Below are 17,394 nucleotides of genomic sequence, written 5' to 3' on the forward strand. Positions count from 1 at the left end.
CATACAGAGCTTTTTAACTTAACGCAGGGCTGAAAATTAGTTGAATGAATGAAAATGAATGAAAACTATCAAGGGCAGTTCACATGACAGTTTGTGCTAACTGGCACTTGGAAAGAGACTGAGGCCTGCTCTCCCCTCACTTACCGTCTTGTATCTTTACCAACATCTGTCTGTCATGGTACTTTTGTAAGTGATAAATGGTTGGAGAATTTCCACTTACTGGTAGTACTGGGAGAATTCGTCGCACTCAGAGGAAGGCAGCTGGTGGGGCTGGGTACCCTCATCTTTCCAAGATGCCAAAATAAAACCCTGTCACTGGTTGAGGCCGTGCTAAATGGAGGGTCCTGGCTCAGTTTCTCTTGCGAGTCTGCGACCTGCCCTCTAGTGACAACGACAGGGTTTGCTGCCTGTTTGGGAAAGGCTGTGAAGCTGAGACAGTTATTGCCCACCTCTTTGTCATGATCGATTAAAGAAGTATTATGGGGTCATTTTAAAAGAAACAGCAAACATATAATAATTTTTAGACATTTAAAAAATGTGAATTGCACCATTATGACCCTATCTGACAACCCCAAAGAGAAGCTGATGAGAAAAGTGCCTGATTTATTACAATCATCTGAATCAGAGGAATTGCACAGTAAATTCCTCCTGCCTAAGTAGTGAAATGTATCTTAGATTGAAACGTGGAAGAAAAAATGTTTCTGTGTCAGTGTTCTTACAAATGGTTTTTCTGCAGTGATGGTGCCTCTTCAGGACCAGTAGATATGTTTGTATATTAACTTAGATAAATCACACGTAGAGGTGTCCAGTTTTTAAGAAAAACATTTGCTGATAAATTAATGTCCTCCAGCTGAAACACAACATAGCTGTTGTGGAAAGAGTATCCCTGAAGAAATAAAACTGCATTTAGCTAAGTGATACATATTATATATATTTTAGTACTTGCTCAGGCAGTTGCTTAAATTAAGTGTTCATTTACATACAGACTAGAGAGCAACACCAACTCGGATCCAGTGTGTGCTTTGTGACATAAATGTATGGAGAGAAAGGCTGCAAAGGTTGTAATTGTGTACTTGGTCCCCATTCAGTCTCCAGCCTTTTTTCCGTGTTTATTTTCCACTAGGCAATCTTTGAGGCAACAGTTACAGTGCACATCTTGTTTTCTCAGTGCTAATTCTCTCTGCCCTTGCAGTCTTTTTATCATGTGCAGATCACTGATGCTGCACTATGATAAGAGAATATAATTTTTATTCCTTAAGTAGGTTGTCAGGGAAACTTGCTACCAGGCCTATTTATATTTATATATTGCAAGATGCTTTAGCCACTGTGTATGAAGGAACTGGTGATTTAGAGATATTTTAATTTGCTATATGTGATTAGCTTTGTTGAAAAGTAGCTGAAACATTTGACTTGGCAAATACCATAACCTTGTTCCAAAATCAAATAAATAAATCCTGTTTTCTTTACTCTGAAAAACTACATGTTGTTTGGAATATATGCAGTTCCTGCCTTCTTGTCTTCAGTATGGATCATCATAGAGAAAATGGATTATCACAGGGTATTGAGCAACTCTGATTGCCTATTGATCTTCAGCTTTAGAGAGAAGGAGGATGAAGTCTATGGGCCTGTCCTACCAGATGTGGAACACTTTGGCCTTGAACTAGAAAGAGGTGTACATATGAGTTTCATAGTGGTGATAGGAGTGGTCCTTATGACGGTAAGGTCTTTGCTAGGCTGGAGCTAGAATGCAAGACATAAGCTTAAATGAATTGAAGACTTAGAAAAAACTATTTTGAATCATCTGGAATTCATAGGCTGCCTTTTTCTAATGGTTAGTTGCAAAAGTACTTGTTGCACTTATACAAAGTCCAGACATCAATGAAAAAATTAAAACCCCATTTGATTATTTGACTGGTCAGAGCCTTGTTTATAGTCCCCTATGAGAGGGTTATTTCTTCTTCTGTCCTGAAAAGATAGGGAAACTCTGATTTATTAGATATGAGTCAGATGGCTCAGCTGTGAAAACTGTCCAGCAGAAATGCTCTGGCATGCAAAAATCATATTGTGGTTCATTGTCTCAGCACCTACAATGCCGGATGTCATAGAGGCTTCTCTTCCCCCTGCAGCATGCCATGCAGGATGCTTCTAGCTCAGCAGGGCCGGTAGCTAGTTTTGTGGGTATTGCAGTTGCTGCATTTGTAAAGTGGCAGTGAATGGGTGAATGGGAATGGCTGCCCTATTCAGAGATTGCCTGCACCCCAGATGACTTGGGGGTTCTTGACTTGAATGAATGAAGACAAAGCTGTGAAGCTTTACCAGGTTCATAGTTACAGAGAGTATCAAATTAAACCCAGCAAAACATATATTCTTTATTATGTATAAAAGGCTGAGTCTTCCTCGGTTTCTGCTTTCCTGAGAGGAAACTCACTCTTGCTGCTGTGTACAAAATTACTTTCGTGGTTCATCCCACTACCTGTGAGCAGCAGAGCTGCAGCACTGAGCGGTGAGTAGGGCTGTGGCTGCCTGGCAGAGCCACTTTATGCAGCACAGGGCTCTCAGGTATGTGCTTTCTGCAGGACAGTGGCTGTGTGGCGTATTTTTGCTCCTTTCTGCCAAGGAACAGGTAGCCTTTAAAGACACAAATGTACCCCTAGAAACAGTTTTGGTAAGGGCATGACTCTGAATCCCTTGCCTTCTGTGGTTGAGGTCAGTGACAACTGGATTGGGACCTGGGTCTGGAGGCAATGTTTCTGTTAGACACCCTCATGTTTTTTAAAGAGCTGTTTCTTCCTCCACCTCTTTCAACCTCTGGTAATCTATTGATAGATCACAGCCAGGAGTACATCTTTCCTTGCATTATTTTCAAACTTGGTTCATTGGCTCATGTGTCAATTTTGCCATCTTGAGTGGATATTTTTGGCTTTCCTTACCTCCCTCCCTCTCCTCCCTTTCTTTTAAAGAAACTTCTAATTTTAATTTGGAAAAAATCTTTAATTTTGCATGCTGACTGTCTGGGAGCATATGGATCTTTAATACCCTTCACAGCACGACTATTCATATTTATAAAGTAAATTAGAACTTCAAAGGAGGTGTTACTGCTTTTTATGTCAATAACAAGTTTTATTTTCTAAACTTGTTGAGAGTGTATTTACATAACAGAAGCCTGCAACTTCCCAGGAGTTCCTGGGACCTGATAGGGCAGCACTACATTGCTTTCCAGTCTCTAGAGGGCTTCTTCCTGTTTGAAATGCCTGTATTTTTCTGTAAGAGCCCTTGCACTTTTGGCAAGCTGTCAGCGTAGTCTTCTTGCACTGGCAAATCTCAGAAGGCCTCTACAAAGCTGGTCACAGTGGAGCAATGCCACCCCCAGACAAGGTGGGTGGAGGAGAGTTTAGGGAAAAGCTTAGCACAGACATGATCTACGATGATAGCAATCCTGCAGGTGTTTTACGTCAGTACATACGCAAAGTATTTGGCCTGAGCACTCCATCCATCGCAGAAGCACTGGGCTTGGGATGCCCTTTGCGCAAGTTGTGGTGGCAACAACCCAGCTACAGACTGCACACTGCCTGAGCCGTCCATCCTGTCTCCTCCAAGACAGCGTGTGGATATGTTCCTTTTGCTGTCTCCAGCCATGGGGGCTGCTGGATGTGCCAGCCTCAGTTTCGGGCACAGATGATCAATCTGAAGCTGGCATGTTTCTCAACAGTCTACACAGATTTGTCTGTAATGGGATAACCAGCCTCTGTTTTAGCATTTCTGGTGTGTCCGTCGCTGCAGTTCCAGGCATTGCAGGGTATGATGCTGACAGTGGTTCCTCTTTGGATAATATCTGTGGGTTGTCTTTTTTGCATCAGGGAGCAGAAAGGAAAATCCGAGATGAAGAGAGGAAGCAGAACAGGAAGAAAGGCAAAGGCCAGGCATCCCAAGCCTCGTGTAATAACTGTGAGTAAGGTGGGCCTTTCTGGTTTGGTACAAAGACACCCTTAACATGCCTCCTTTCATAACCATGTTGCTTTGTGATCCTCCTAGCAGCTGAAGGGAAGCTGAGTGCACTCCCTCTGCAAAAAAAGAGCGATATCACCTTCTTTAAAACAATGGCTGACCTGGATTCGCAGCCAGTTCTCTTCATCCCGGATGTTCACTTTGGAAACCTACAAAGAACTGGACAGGTAGGAAATGTTAATGAGATGAACCAGGGCCTGCCTGCTGTCTGGCCACATGCACTCCAAAGCAGGTTTTAGGAAGACAGAGCTCTGTTCCTGGGGGCTGTTGGTTTCAGCTCTTGTTTTGGTAAATGCAGCTCTTGGTGAGTTGCTTAAAAAAGACCTTGAGACAAGTGCCTTTCCAAGTTCTGGGTGTAAAAAAAGGAGTTTATACTTCATTAACAACCGGCTAGATTGTGTTTGTTACGGTTTTGCCATTCTTTTGCTAGAAAGAATGAATGGAACAAATAGTCAAGAATTTTGAAATAGAAGGTTGATTTTCGACTGAGAGAAAATCTGGTTTTGAATTTGCTGTTTGGCTTGATGAAATGAAGTGCCACCTTGTGGTAGCAGAGATCCTACTCCCCGTGACAACTGAAAACAAAGACCAAGCCTCTTACATGTATAAGGAGGTCAAGATTAGGCTCACTAAACACCACTGCCCATTTTCTGTCGGCATCACCTAGAGATCTGGGAATTCCTTGGAAGAAAATATTTTCGGTCTACAAAGTAAAAACCTATCATGCTGATGTTAGTATTCAGTATTGGCTTAGTGCAGAAGTCATGGAGTCATTATTACCAATAAGTGTGAGGAAGTCTTTGCTGACTTGATTCTTTTAAGGCCTACTTTATTGCTTGCTGGGAAATTGCAAACCTGAACTGGGGGGCCAGCTCTAACATTTTTTTGAATATGAACCTGTTATTTATTAACGTCTCAGGGAGTAGACTGAGACCTTTATGCGTGTGTTTATAAAGACAAATAGTAGATGAGGAAATTTTACATGCCTTTTGCTGCAAAATATTATAATAATGAAGATTAAATGACACGGAGTGTTGGAATTGTCATTTATTTTAAAGCAGTGAGAAATGTGGTAGAGCAAAGCACAAAGAGCGCAGACATTGCAATCACAGCTGTCACTGTCTTACTCTCCAAAATTGGAAAGACGCCCACTCACATATCAGTGCTGGGTACCTTCTGTCCTCGTGGCTTTCAAACCAGAATGTGGATTTGTCTCAAAACAGGAGAAGGTGGAAGCATTCCTTAGTATATGTAACCATGTAAATAATTTTCTAAACTAACTGGAAGATATCCCAGTTTCCTAGCTCTTAGGCAATATTCAGCCCTGTCTTTTACTGCTGTATAGGTTGCAGTATCGACATTCTTGCTATCCTGAACTTTTCAATTGTTTTGTGTACTACTTAATATAAGAATGCTTTATTATGCCAATAATTTATTATTTATGAATGTTTTACTATGAAAGCGTAGCCACTTTCAGGTCCTGGTCATAGAATGAGTTACAGACCTCAGCTTTGCACACACACACACACCCCTCTGAGCTGTTTTCACTGTACAGGTTCAGAAGTGAAGGCTCCCCTTGAGAGCCGAGGTGCTCTGAGTCTTGCCAGCACAAGTGCTGGAAATGTGCCCGAGATGCCTTGCTCTGCTCCCGCAGAATGCAGGGCTTCAGTGCCCTGCCTTCGCCCCACACTCGCACAGTAACTCAGCAGCTGGAATGCTGGTACACTTGTTGGTGCAGACCTGTGGTGCAGGCACATTGTGAGGAATTTGTCTGACTGTTCTGTAAAACCTTTAACAACAGACTGTGATTTTATACCTCCCCTCCTACTGTTAGCTGCATTTGCTGCTGTTGTAAATTTGGTTCCAATGACTGTGAGCTATACTGATTTACACAAAACAATGGTCTGGACTTGAGCTTCTGCTCACAGCCTGTGCAAAAAAGTTCAGTTGTACCATTAGCAATTGTATTTCCATTAGGTCTGTAGTTTAATGTTGATCTTTATAGTTTAATTAGATTTTCAGACAGTATTAAATATATACAAAAGCTTGTGAGTGTTGTGGCTTAAATTGTATTAGTGGTAATTTAGGTGAGTACTGATCTGATTTAGAGGATTGTGAAATAATTGGGAAAATGATATAAACCAGGAAAGAGGGCAATGTCTGTCAAAATGCTTTGGTATACTTCCACTAGATGATATTCAACAGCAGTTTTTCTAAGCCACGCTTTTTCCAGATCACTATTAGAACTAGAGATGTTTGTGTCTTATGGAAGGAAAAGCATTTTTAACAAATGAAAAACTGCAAACCACTTGTTGTCTTTTCTCTCTTTTGAAGTTATTCTGTTAAGCAGGTGTCTGAGTTTTGGGAATAATTGGGTTTTTTTCCACCCTTCTAGGTTTACTATAATACAGATGATGAGAGAGAAGGGTAAGCCATTTATTGTTTCACAAGCTTTGTAGTTAACAGTTCAAACTCATAGAAAGCAGGCACAAAACACAAAATCAGATAAAACTGATTCCCTTTCTCCCCCTTCCCTCATGTTCTCCCATCAGTAACTAGGTGAATAATATGTAGAACTCAGAGGGAGGTTTATTTAATAGTAACTTCCTTATCCTTCATGTGAACTGGCTGCTTTTTATATCTATTTTTTATTACATTTCCAAGTAAAACAGTTTAAAGAACCATAAGGTTCAATACAGGGACAGAACAATGTATTTGATAAGAGTGCCTTTTTTATATATAAGGATTCTCAAATAATTTAAAACCTAGGGATTTTTTAATGAAGCACTGAAGTTCACTGCATTCCTGAAAGCTGTTTAGCAGTGCACATGTGTGTATGTGGCAAATACAGGAACTGCAGAGAGAATGCCAGAAGAGAAAGGCAGAAAGAGAATGGGAGATCCTGGGAAGGGGGAAGGTTGGAAATGGGAGCACCCCCTATATGGCTTTGGAGAGACTGGAAGAATTGCAGAAAGTCCCTAAAAGAGTTAGAGATGTTATGAAATAAGGGCTTTAATATGCGTGGCTGAAGTTCAGCCAGTATTAACTGTAATGTGTGCAAGCCCCATACTTTCATAAATTGCTTGAATCCCAAGTGAGTGCCCTCAAATCTGAGAGTTTGGAGTAAGACAAGTAAGTGCACTCACAGAAGCCTGCAAAAAATGGCCCGTGGTAGGGAGTGGCTGGGCACTTGCAGCTAACATTGATTTGAAAACATGAGGCCCTTTTTGTTTCTTTCATGAAGCTAATATTCATAAGGCTCATGATGGAATTCAAGAAACAAAGGGGTTTATTGCGCCAAGCACATTGGCTTCAGTTCTCTCCTCCAAGACTAAAAGGAGACACCGAGTCCTGCCAGAGCTACGCCAAGGGGAGGGGGCGGCCATAGTGCCTTCAGCCCTCAGCTTCCCCAGTGGAGCGTGTCGCAGCTTCGGGCTGAATCTGGCCCAGCATCTTATTTCTTTTGAACTTGTTGGCTTGTATGGTCTCGGATTTTAGAAACACTGCTGGCGTTTCCTCAAGGCTGTATCCTTGACCCCAAAGAGGATGTGAATTAATGTGTAAATGTGGGTTCAGCTCCTTATTTAGCTGTTTCTTCCTCCCCACCAATCTTCCCTCAATATTTAAAAAGTTAAGTGCCTTTGGGGTTTTCAAAATAATATGTAATATTGGAGCATATTTTCCTGTCAGTCTGGGCAATTTGAGAGGCCTGAAGAGTTCAGATAAGCATCAGAACCTAAACCCTTGCAGTTTCTGGTCTGGTGCTACTTGAGTAGCTAGTGGGGTTTTTGCCAGAGTGCAAAGTGAGTCATGACTGCTGCTGTTGTCTCCTTTCCTCCTGGGAGCACAGTTTTACTGTGACATGGTCCCTGTTCTGTGTTTTCTAGTAGCAGTGTCCTGGTCAAAAGGATGTTCCGGCCTGTGGAGGAGGAGTTTGGTCCATCCCCTTTGAAACAAATGAAAGAAGAAGGCCTGAAAAGAGGTAACAGTCAATTCTTAGCAGTTAAAAATAATGCTGTGGGACTCGTGCCCTCAAGCTGGGAAGGGCAGGTGTGGCTCAGACTAAGTCAGCTGTTTGATGCTAGTGAAAATATGGGGTAGATGGAAAAAGAGATCATTACACCTGCCAGTGTACAGGGAGGCATTTTAACAAATGCCAGTAATGACTTAAAAGCAGTAAAGAAAAAAGAAAAAAGGACTGTGCTATCTCATGAAGGGATCAGGACACAAGTGTATATAAAACATAAAAAAGCTGGAAAGTTTCTTGATCCTTGGCCAAGCTCCATAGTTCATAAATGTTCCAGTAGCAAATCTGTGGTTGTCCTATTTTTAACTTTTGCTCATCTTTTCTGTTCTGGCTGAGATCACAAGCAAATATGCAAGATGCACTGGGTCAAATACAGAGACCTTACACAGGCAAGCTCCTGCTGACTGCAGACTTAGATTAGCTGAATAAAATCTCAGAAATGTCCTACCCAATTAGACATGTAAGATATGGAGAGACATCTTCCAGCAGACCTAACTGAATTGTTAAAGAGTTTGTTTTTACTGCTCTGAGTGAATATTATTATAGTTGCATTTCATATGCTATACCAGTCGAACTCCTGTTTTCCAGTCTGCTACAGTGAAGCTTGAGTAACATTGAAGCAATGGTTTAGGTAGAGCTGTTAAACTTTCCACTGAAGGCAAAAATGGTGGTTTTATCCACAAAATCTGCTTTGTGTACAGTCACTTCCAGTGCAGTGCTATAGGTGATAACTTCCTACACTGCCACAGTTAGACACCCCGGAGAATATTTGCCATTCCTTCAGTCTCATGAGTTCTGTTATTTAAGTCTATTGGAGGCTCCAGGGATTTGATCGACTTACATAACTCAAACTTACAAATGATTTCAGGTTTACCCACCAGTTTGTGAGACAACAAAGCAACAAGGCACAGAAGTGAGCTCAATTCTTCCTAGTTGCACCATTTGTAAGAGTCATTTGAGCTTTATAGAAACAACTTCCCATGAGCCTGCCTTTGCAAAGTTTCTGTGTTAGTTAGGGTGGTGTGCTTGAACCAGGGAAAGCATAAAAGATTACAGGGTGGAGACTGGTATCTTCCTGGAATAAATGTGAACATATTCTTCTTTTAATTAAATTTTCAGTTAATTATGCGAGGTCAGCACTGACCACAGACTTGCATCTGGTTGACTCAGGGACTTGACCAAATTCACATTATCAGGGCTCCTTCAGACAGAAGGGGACAGCCACAAGGGCTACATAAAGAACTACAATTTCCTGCAATTTCACCTGGGTTTCCCAGCTGGAAGCCTGGAGAGTTGCCTGCAAGGAGGTATTGGTTTGCTTTGATTATTCCTATCCTTTGCTGTGGTAAGTTGTTTTAATATTGTCCAGGACTTGCAGCCATTTCAAGGGGAGGATTTGAAAGAAAAAAATGTTTTTCAACTGATGGCAAAACTATGTTAAATAATTAAATCCAGGAGAGGCACAGAACCAGAGAAACTGGAGGATGCTCTCTTCACATCCCCTTCCTGTTCAGTGTTTCTCGCAACTTGGACTATGCTGGCTGGAGGCCAAGCTTCTTCCAGCGTGGCCTTTGCTCTGGTGAACTTCCTGCCATCGGGAACCTTGCATCTGGGATTCTGTTGGTGGAGTGCAGCTCAGCTGAATCTGCCCATTTGACAATACTGTCTTTGCCACAGGAGTCACTGGGTTTAAAATGTTCTGCTGTTTTTTCTCAGGCTTAGCCATAATAGAAGCTTTTTTTCTCCCAGGTTTACTTGGTACAACAGAATCAATAACTCCTAGAGAGCAGGTATAGATAAGCCACTGGTGTAATGTTTGAGAGAGCAGGTCTGATACGTGAAAATATGCGTTAAAAGCAATGTAATCCCAAGGTGGCTCATTGCCAGTGGAGGTAAGTAGCATCCAGTGAGGGGTCCAAGCCCAGCTGAAGAACTGAAGTGACAATGTGTGACCTCACCTCTGCCTGATGGACCTAATCGTAATAGTGTCCAGTGGAAGCAAAAGTGTTAAGGGGCAGCCTTCAAGAGAACAGCTCTGAAAGGGTTTGCAAACCATCAGTAAAACAAGGTTTATATTCTCACACAGGTAGCTGCGTCTTTGTGAATTATTCTTCCATCTCCTTGACCTCTAAGGGAGGTACAAGTGCCCAACACAGAAATGTAGATTATGTTAACCTGTACCAAGTGTGCAGTGTAGCGAGTTACTTGGCTAGACTTCTGGCCTTTTCCTGTTTTGAGTTCTCAGTAAGAGTTTTCAAATCACTTTCCCTTTCAGATTTCATAGGGAGTTTCCCGTTAGTTATAAATTCAGCAGCTGCGTTACAGATCAGGGAGATTTTCAGTCCTGTAGTTCTCAGCTTGAAGAAAATTATATTTTTGTCTAGCTTTTGTCTTTCAGGAAAGTCATGTTAAACTACTGTGAAGCATTTTGAATTCATATCAGTCAGGGTTTTGTGAACCATCCCTGTGGAGGACAACATTCACTCTGTCACCTAGTGAATTTGTGCCTGGGCAATTAGTGAAAACTCCAAATGTGGGAAAGGAAAGCCAGGTCACAGCTGCCAGCCCTACTTTCCTCAGCTAAAATGTGCCACATCTCCATTCAGAGACCACTTTGCAAAGACTGTAGTCGTTGCTTACAGGGTGTCAGTCGGAGCATCGGTACTGCCTGGGCTCAGACCTTCATAGTGGCTCAAGTCTTACTGTCCCATCGTGTCTTTAGTTTCATTTTTGCCATATGTCTCTTGCTTGTCTGCTACTTTGGCAGATTCGCCAATGGAGAGCCAAGCTGTTAGCGCTTTTAAAAGAGGTATCTGACATTGTTCTGCATTTTCACACTTAAATCTTCAGTTCAGTGGCCTGGCTTCCAAAAATCTCCCAGATGCAACAACCTCCCTTGCCTTCAGCAAAGGCTGGTTGCCACTCTGCAATTTTGTGAATCAGGGCTATTTCTTAAGTAACTAAAGATAAATTTATCACCCCCATCTTTTGCAATTCTTTTTAACATCTAAAGATCATTAGGGACTACAGTGTGTTTCCGTGCTGGTAAGAAGGTTAAGAACTGAGGCCAGGTAGTGTAGAGGTCAGACAAACTTAATTTTCAGTCAAAAATAGCTCATTGCCTGGTACAAGATTCCTCCCCACCCCAGTATTGCAATCTGTATTATTAAAGTGAGCCCATCTAGATGCCATGAACAGTAGGATCAGAGGGTGTAAGTACGAGATGTGTCACATCATCACAGTCACGGCTTGGCATTCGGTGGCAGCATTGCTGAGCCCAGTGGAGCCTTTGCAGCTCCTTTCCCTCTGCCCTGGCTGTGCCTCCTGCTGCGGGCCAGCTGGCCTTCTCTCCGTGGTTATGCCAGCACAGAGGCTTGTGGGGCTGCATTGTACACTGAAGCAGGGACCTGATCTGTCTGAAGAACAACTCAGGAAAAAGGGTTGTTTTTCACTCACATCTGCTGTTTGAGAGAGTTCTCCATCCAGGAAAATTCACTGAGAAAGGCCAGAGCGACAGAGCATCAGGGCAGGGACGAGACAGGGGCTTCTTAAGGCATCACTGTCGCCAGAAGTCATTTATAGAAAAGTGCCCTGTGAATCAAAGCCAGGATTTTCGCACCTGTCATGGGAAAAAAAAACCCAACAACCCCCCATATGTTTACTAATCCTGGCTCTCTGTGTGTATAATAGTGATTCAAGTTCTCCGTTATCCTTGTAATGGATCCTTCATTCAGCATAATGTTGCCTGACATGTCAAGCACAACAGAGAGATTTAAAGCTCAGCACTTGGATTGTATAATGTCCCCAGCTTTAACCTTGGACTGAGTGATTTTTCCTCCTTTCAGATATGTTTGTAATTATTAAGGCTGGCAGAGGTCCAGATGTTTGAAAAGCCAGGAGTTAGAGGACAGCCCTCTAGTCACAAGAAAAGAATCATTGAATTAATAAAAGTGTTAGTACAGATAAAATTAGCACTTTGAATGAGTGCTTGCTCATGCAAGTAAACATATCAAATCCAATAAATTTCTTTTGTTCTCTTATATTCTCTCTCTTTGGATTTTTTTTTTGTTCCTTTATATTCTGACAGTTATTTAGATTTGTGACCCAAAGTTATTTCAGCTTCTAAGTCCTTTGAAACGACACTCTCAAGGAGGTCCTAAAGAATTACAAAAACATAGGTGAAAAGGACATGGCTCTCTGCATCTGTGGTAGCAGTTTTATGGCTCATACTTCTGAATTAAAGATGCAAAAAGTCACCACTGTCCTGCACATCTGCTTTGTAGACCAAGACAGGGGACTGATCTGCCCATGTGTTAAATCTTTTTTTCAATCAGTTCAGAACCTGGGCAAAGAAGCTATAATTCTCTGCAAATGGGCCTGAGTCCACCTTGCTACAGTCTTGACCGGAGAATTAGCTTGCAAACGATTGATTCTGAATGAAAAATACCATCATCTCTGTTGGTTCATCTGCAAGTCATCTGTTGAATTACCTGATGAAGATATCTTCTGGACTGCAAGAATTAGCAGTTTCAAAAGATATCTTTTTCTGTCTACAAAAAAATAAAAAAAAGATTATTGCCAATGTTTGTCACACAGACATAAAATACCTAACAGTGCATGTGTATGTGTACCTAGCATGCAGCACTGCTATTTGAAAAGGCAGTTTATTTAGGGAACAAAATAAATTGTGGAACATCTTATTTAACCTGCTGCTTTATCAGAGTCATGTGAGATTATGCCTAAAACACTTCTCTGGTGTTTATGTTTATTCACTTTGTAGCTGTCTGCTTTGCTTTTGCCATGTAAGAGCAAGTTTCCTCCTTTTACCTGTACAAGTCAGAGAGGGGAGAATAAGAGCTAGAGAGGGCAGGGCACTGTGCCTGTGAACCGCTAAGACCTGGCAGGACATCTGAGGAAGGAAGAGGAGATTTTGAGGAGTACAAATGACATTTGGGTACCTGTGCAGGGGTGGGCACACAGGTAAATTCCTGCCAGCTGTGCTTTTGAATGTCTTCTCTGTAAAGTCTCAAATGACTTTGGACTTGTTCTTTCCAGTGTTTATTTTCAGACTGGCCAGGCCCATTTGCAGTCATCCACGTGGTATTGTCAGAGAGAACAATTTTCCTTTTCGTCTATTTTGCTCTCAGAGTCTCAGCTAAAGGCAAGCCACACCTGGCTTTTCTGAATGTCCTTTCCCAGCCTTTTGGATAAAGCCTGGAGAGGTGCAAGCCAAGACACAGGTTTAGGAAGACTTAGTTTGTGTGTTTTGTCCTATGACTCAGGGACATGACCCCAGTGCTTTTTGGCTTCTCTTATTTCAGTAAGTGGAGGTTTAAATTCTTGAAGATACAGATTCCTCATGTTAAATTAAATTTGCTCAATTTTCTTTGCCTGTTTTCAAAGCAACTATGATGTGTCTTCCATGTTTAGATCACTGCTGATATGAGAGTACACTTTTAAAGTGTAAACCATCTTAAGCACTTAATTTTATCTGTCAGGGATTAATATTTGTTTTTCTACTCAGTGTGGGGTGTTTCATCTGTTCAATTGACTGAACCTGCTCCAAGTTTGACTTTTTTTCTGTTTCAGTGCTTTTGTATGTAAGGAAGGAGACGGATGAGGTGTTTGATGCTTTGATGCTGAAATCACCCACAGTAAAGGGACTAATGGAAGCTGTAAGTATCCAATGTCCTCACATTGTTTACCTTTCTTGGCAAGAAAATATTGAGGCTTTCAATGTATTATTGAGATACAATATAAAGATGAAGTTATTCTCAAATACATTCAAAGCATTTCATAAAGGCTTTCTGGAGCATGCCTCTGAAATGCTGCATGTTCCAAATTCAGTGCTGTCAGCAGGTTGCTGGAATTAAATAATACTGCAGAGCTGATTTATTTGAGACCTGAGCCTTGAGGAATGGTGGTAATTAACCAGTGTCAGGGAAGTAGGGAGGTGCAGGCTCCATTTTCTGAAATGCTTCTTTCTGACCAGATGATTCGAAGCCTGTTGAATCTTCTGTAATGCCTATTGGTGTGTTCACAGATATCTTTTAAAGAAGAGGCCCAAGGATGCACTGTTTCCATGTGAATTTCGTATGGCTTTTTTGCAATTGCTGTTCCAGCATATGAGGCAGTTGCTGAGCCAGCGCAGACTAGTCATTCCTATCTCCTGTCTCAAATTCCTTCTCTAGCCTTCGCTCCCAGAGTGACCTACCTACCAGGCTGCCTCTTTGCTGCTTCTTTGACTAGAGTTTTGGCTTGTTAAGTTAGCTGTGATCATGAGTGACTATTTCCACATTTAATCCTGTTTATATATGAGCTGATGGCTAGTAGATGCATGAAATTCGGTGAGTGAAGAGTTAAGAAGCAACCACATGTCTCAGTGCTTTGGTGGGGACTAATGTGAGATTGATGTGTGGGATGCTGGTTTGATTTCCAGCCTTGGTTACATGTAGGAGAGAAGGTGGGAATGGATGAAAGTGTCCCTAGAGAGCTCAGCCGAGTGCTAGAAGTGTGTATATTCATACTGTCATAAAACTGTTACAGTGTCTTGTTGCATGTACTGGACACTTCAAATGCAGTAAAGATTGAGTTATTTGGTCAATATCTGGCCAGTAGCAGAAGGCAAAAAAAGATTTGTGAGTTAGTAAAGTTGTTTAACGTACCTATTCAGCTCCGTGTATCTCTGAGGAGAGTCAGCTGCATTCTAAGGATGTTCTAACTGTGCTTTTGCTGATACTATTTGTTAGCTGTGACTGCAGCTCAGTTGTTAGACTGAACACACATATATAATAAAACCCAGGCTTTGCTTGAAGAGGCTGCAGTCTGATTCATGATAAGCTGTAACATGATTTCATCTTGTCTTTATATGGAAGTTAAAAGTATGTTATAATCCTTCTATAACCCTTCAAGCCAACATGAATATTTAATCTCCAGCAGTCTGTGCCTCCCCATGCCTGTTCTCCAACCACTGTGTAACATCAAAACAAAGCTGGTGCAGAAGCAGGAAAGGTTTCTGCATACCTCTGTCAGCACAGCTGCTGACTCAGTGGCATGTTTTCAGCACCAGAGAAATCTGATCTGTTGTAAAATGTCCCAGTTCACTGGAAGGAACACATTCAGAAAATTTTCATTCTCTTTGGTAGGATATTGTGGATAAGTCAATGCCAAAAAAGCTGTCAAACTGCATATTCTTAAGTACTCTCTCAACAGTCGTTTAAGCAAATCATGTAATTTTGTAATTATACACACCCTAAATGCTCAATTCTGAACTCAGTACTAAGAACGTAGAAACTGAGGCTCTGAATATTATAGTCCCAGATCTGAAAGACAGCACTAGTGATCCTGAATAATACCCGACTTCTCTGTTTATGGATTTCACTTTTTTTTTTTTTTTTGGTTAATCACTATTCCTGGTCTGCAGCTTTCACATAATTTTCCATGATTAATGATATTGTTTTCTCAGATACTGTTTATTTTATTCTCTGATATACCTCCATTCCAAGGGAACAATTAGATTCCATCTCAGATTTCTTTCTTCTGGCAAATATCTAGATGTTTGACATTTCAGAGATACGGTGCATCTCAGAAAATGATGCAGATATTTGTTTTTTAAGATATTTGCATCCTACACTTGATCAACAGAAAACAGTGAAACAGTTGCCCATCACAAAACTTCACACATATGTGGTGACTGACCAGTTCTAAATCCTGTTCTCAGCTTGATCCAAAGTCAGGTTAATTAACTCTGTGGATCTCAGTACCCCAGTCTTACATTGTGCAGAATCACATATTTATTCAAATTACAGAAGGCTGTCTAAATTGGGAAACTCAAGCATCTCCCAAAATCTTTCTGAAATTAAAAGCTAACAGCTGAGCTCAATAGAGCTTGCTTAGACCAAAGTTTATTAGATACCTGTCTATGTATGTGTCATTCCAGCCAATACAGAGCAACAGACCGGTCTATTTCATAGAAATAAGTTGGCAAAGATGTTTTCCTACGTGCCTCGACCAGCCCAGATGTTGCCCTTTCTGTCTTCCTGACTCCAGCAGAGAAAGCATTTCTGGTGGCTTGTGCAAACATATATGTGCTACAGACAAACTTGCCATGCCAGGGGACTGCAGCCCAGAGGGACATCCAGACTATTTCAGTGTCACTCTGAAAGCTGTCCCACTGCTTCAGGCATCCTAAGGGAAGGAAAGAATTCTCTGCTCAGAATATTGACAAATGGACAATGGAGGTAATAAAAGGAAAATATTCCTCCAAATAAAGATACCTTTTTGAAATTTATTGTAGCCTGCTTTGGGTCAGGTGAGAAATCCTGTTGTTTTATGTGGTAGTTGGCAGTAGTGGTGCTCCCCCTGATTTGGCAATAAACGTGTTTCAAAAGAGAGTGTTAAAGTGAGATGCCCTAGCAGATGCTAGCTCTCTGTTTTCTCAGATTCTGCATGAGGACTTCGCACATTTGCACTGGAGACTTGTTTTCTGAGCCTGTGAGGGGGAGGCTCTCCCATATCCCCACTTTGAGCCTTGCTTCCAGAGCTTGCCGTTTGGTATAATTGGTTGAATCCTTAGGGGTTCCTGAGAAATGTGCTTATTCAGTCAGCTGGAAGTCTTTCGCAAAGCTTACTAATCCCTGCATGTTATATGAATCCTACACCTGTCACAGGCAGTGTGACAGGCAAGGCTTTCTCAGCCCTACCTCTCATAGTTTATGTAGGAAGCAGTATCCCAGAGTCCCAAACCACTTTGAGCAACATTTGGAATGCATGAGTGTTAGGTATCCCAAATATCCTAGGGAAGTTTTATGCTGGAATGTGCAGAATGCTGTATATTAGCTGCCATTAAACCTCCTTGGCACAGGAATGTTTCTTCTTGCTTGTTTGTTTGTGTAGAGTCAGTGAAAAGTGTCTTCAAGTACTGATCTTTACAATATCAGTAGGCTTCAGAGTTAACAGCCCAGAGAGGAAGATAGATCGTTTCCTCATGTTTATACAGTTGTGATGTTTTCTGCAGTTTCAGGTTGCAGTTTTTCTCTGGTGCCTGTTATGAAGGATTTTTTCAACAATCTGATGAAAATGAGCCATTTTTATTCTTGCTTTACATAAAAGCTTAAATTTAGGGGTACAACAAAACCACAGATGCAGAAGTTCAGCACCAGATTGCTTATCTGATGTCATTCTATTCATGGTAAACAAAGCTAGAGAGTAAGAAATAATAAAAGGAGAACATGAACATTTCTCTGAGAACTTCTCTAAGACAGTCAAGATTTGCCCTCACAGGTGGCACCTGGCTACCCCAGAGGAGTCACCAGCCTCGGGTCAGGCAGCTGCCGCTCTGTGGGCAGCACAGGATGAGGCAT

The 17,394-nt window shown here is 41.6% G+C and overlaps 1 protein-coding gene across 3 annotated transcripts in view; it reads left to right on the forward strand.

Moving 5' to 3' along the window:
* The window catches only part of GRHL2 (grainyhead like transcription factor 2), a 67,408-nt gene that overhangs the window by 46,082 nt on the left and 3,932 nt on the right, over window positions 1–17,394 (forward strand). For 2 of the 3 annotated variants that reach the window (XM_074885766.1, XM_074885748.1), the window contains 5 exons: window positions 3,858–3,945; window positions 4,033–4,172; window positions 6,401–6,432; window positions 7,893–7,987; window positions 13,622–13,707. In XM_074885766.1, the coding sequence (XP_074741867.1) occupies window positions 3,858–3,945; window positions 4,033–4,172; window positions 6,401–6,432; window positions 7,893–7,987; window positions 13,622–13,707 (441 nt within the window). The remainder of the gene's footprint in view (window positions 1–3,857; window positions 3,946–4,032; window positions 4,173–6,400; window positions 6,433–7,892; window positions 7,988–13,621; window positions 13,708–17,394) is intronic. The other variant, XM_074885757.1, reaches the window with a different exon arrangement.

This window comes from Strix uralensis, chromosome 1 (genome assembly GCF_047716275.1).
Source record: "Strix uralensis isolate ZFMK-TIS-50842 chromosome 1, bStrUra1, whole genome shotgun sequence".
In the NCBI taxonomy this organism is placed as follows: Eukaryota; Metazoa; Chordata; class Aves; order Strigiformes; family Strigidae; genus Strix; species Strix uralensis.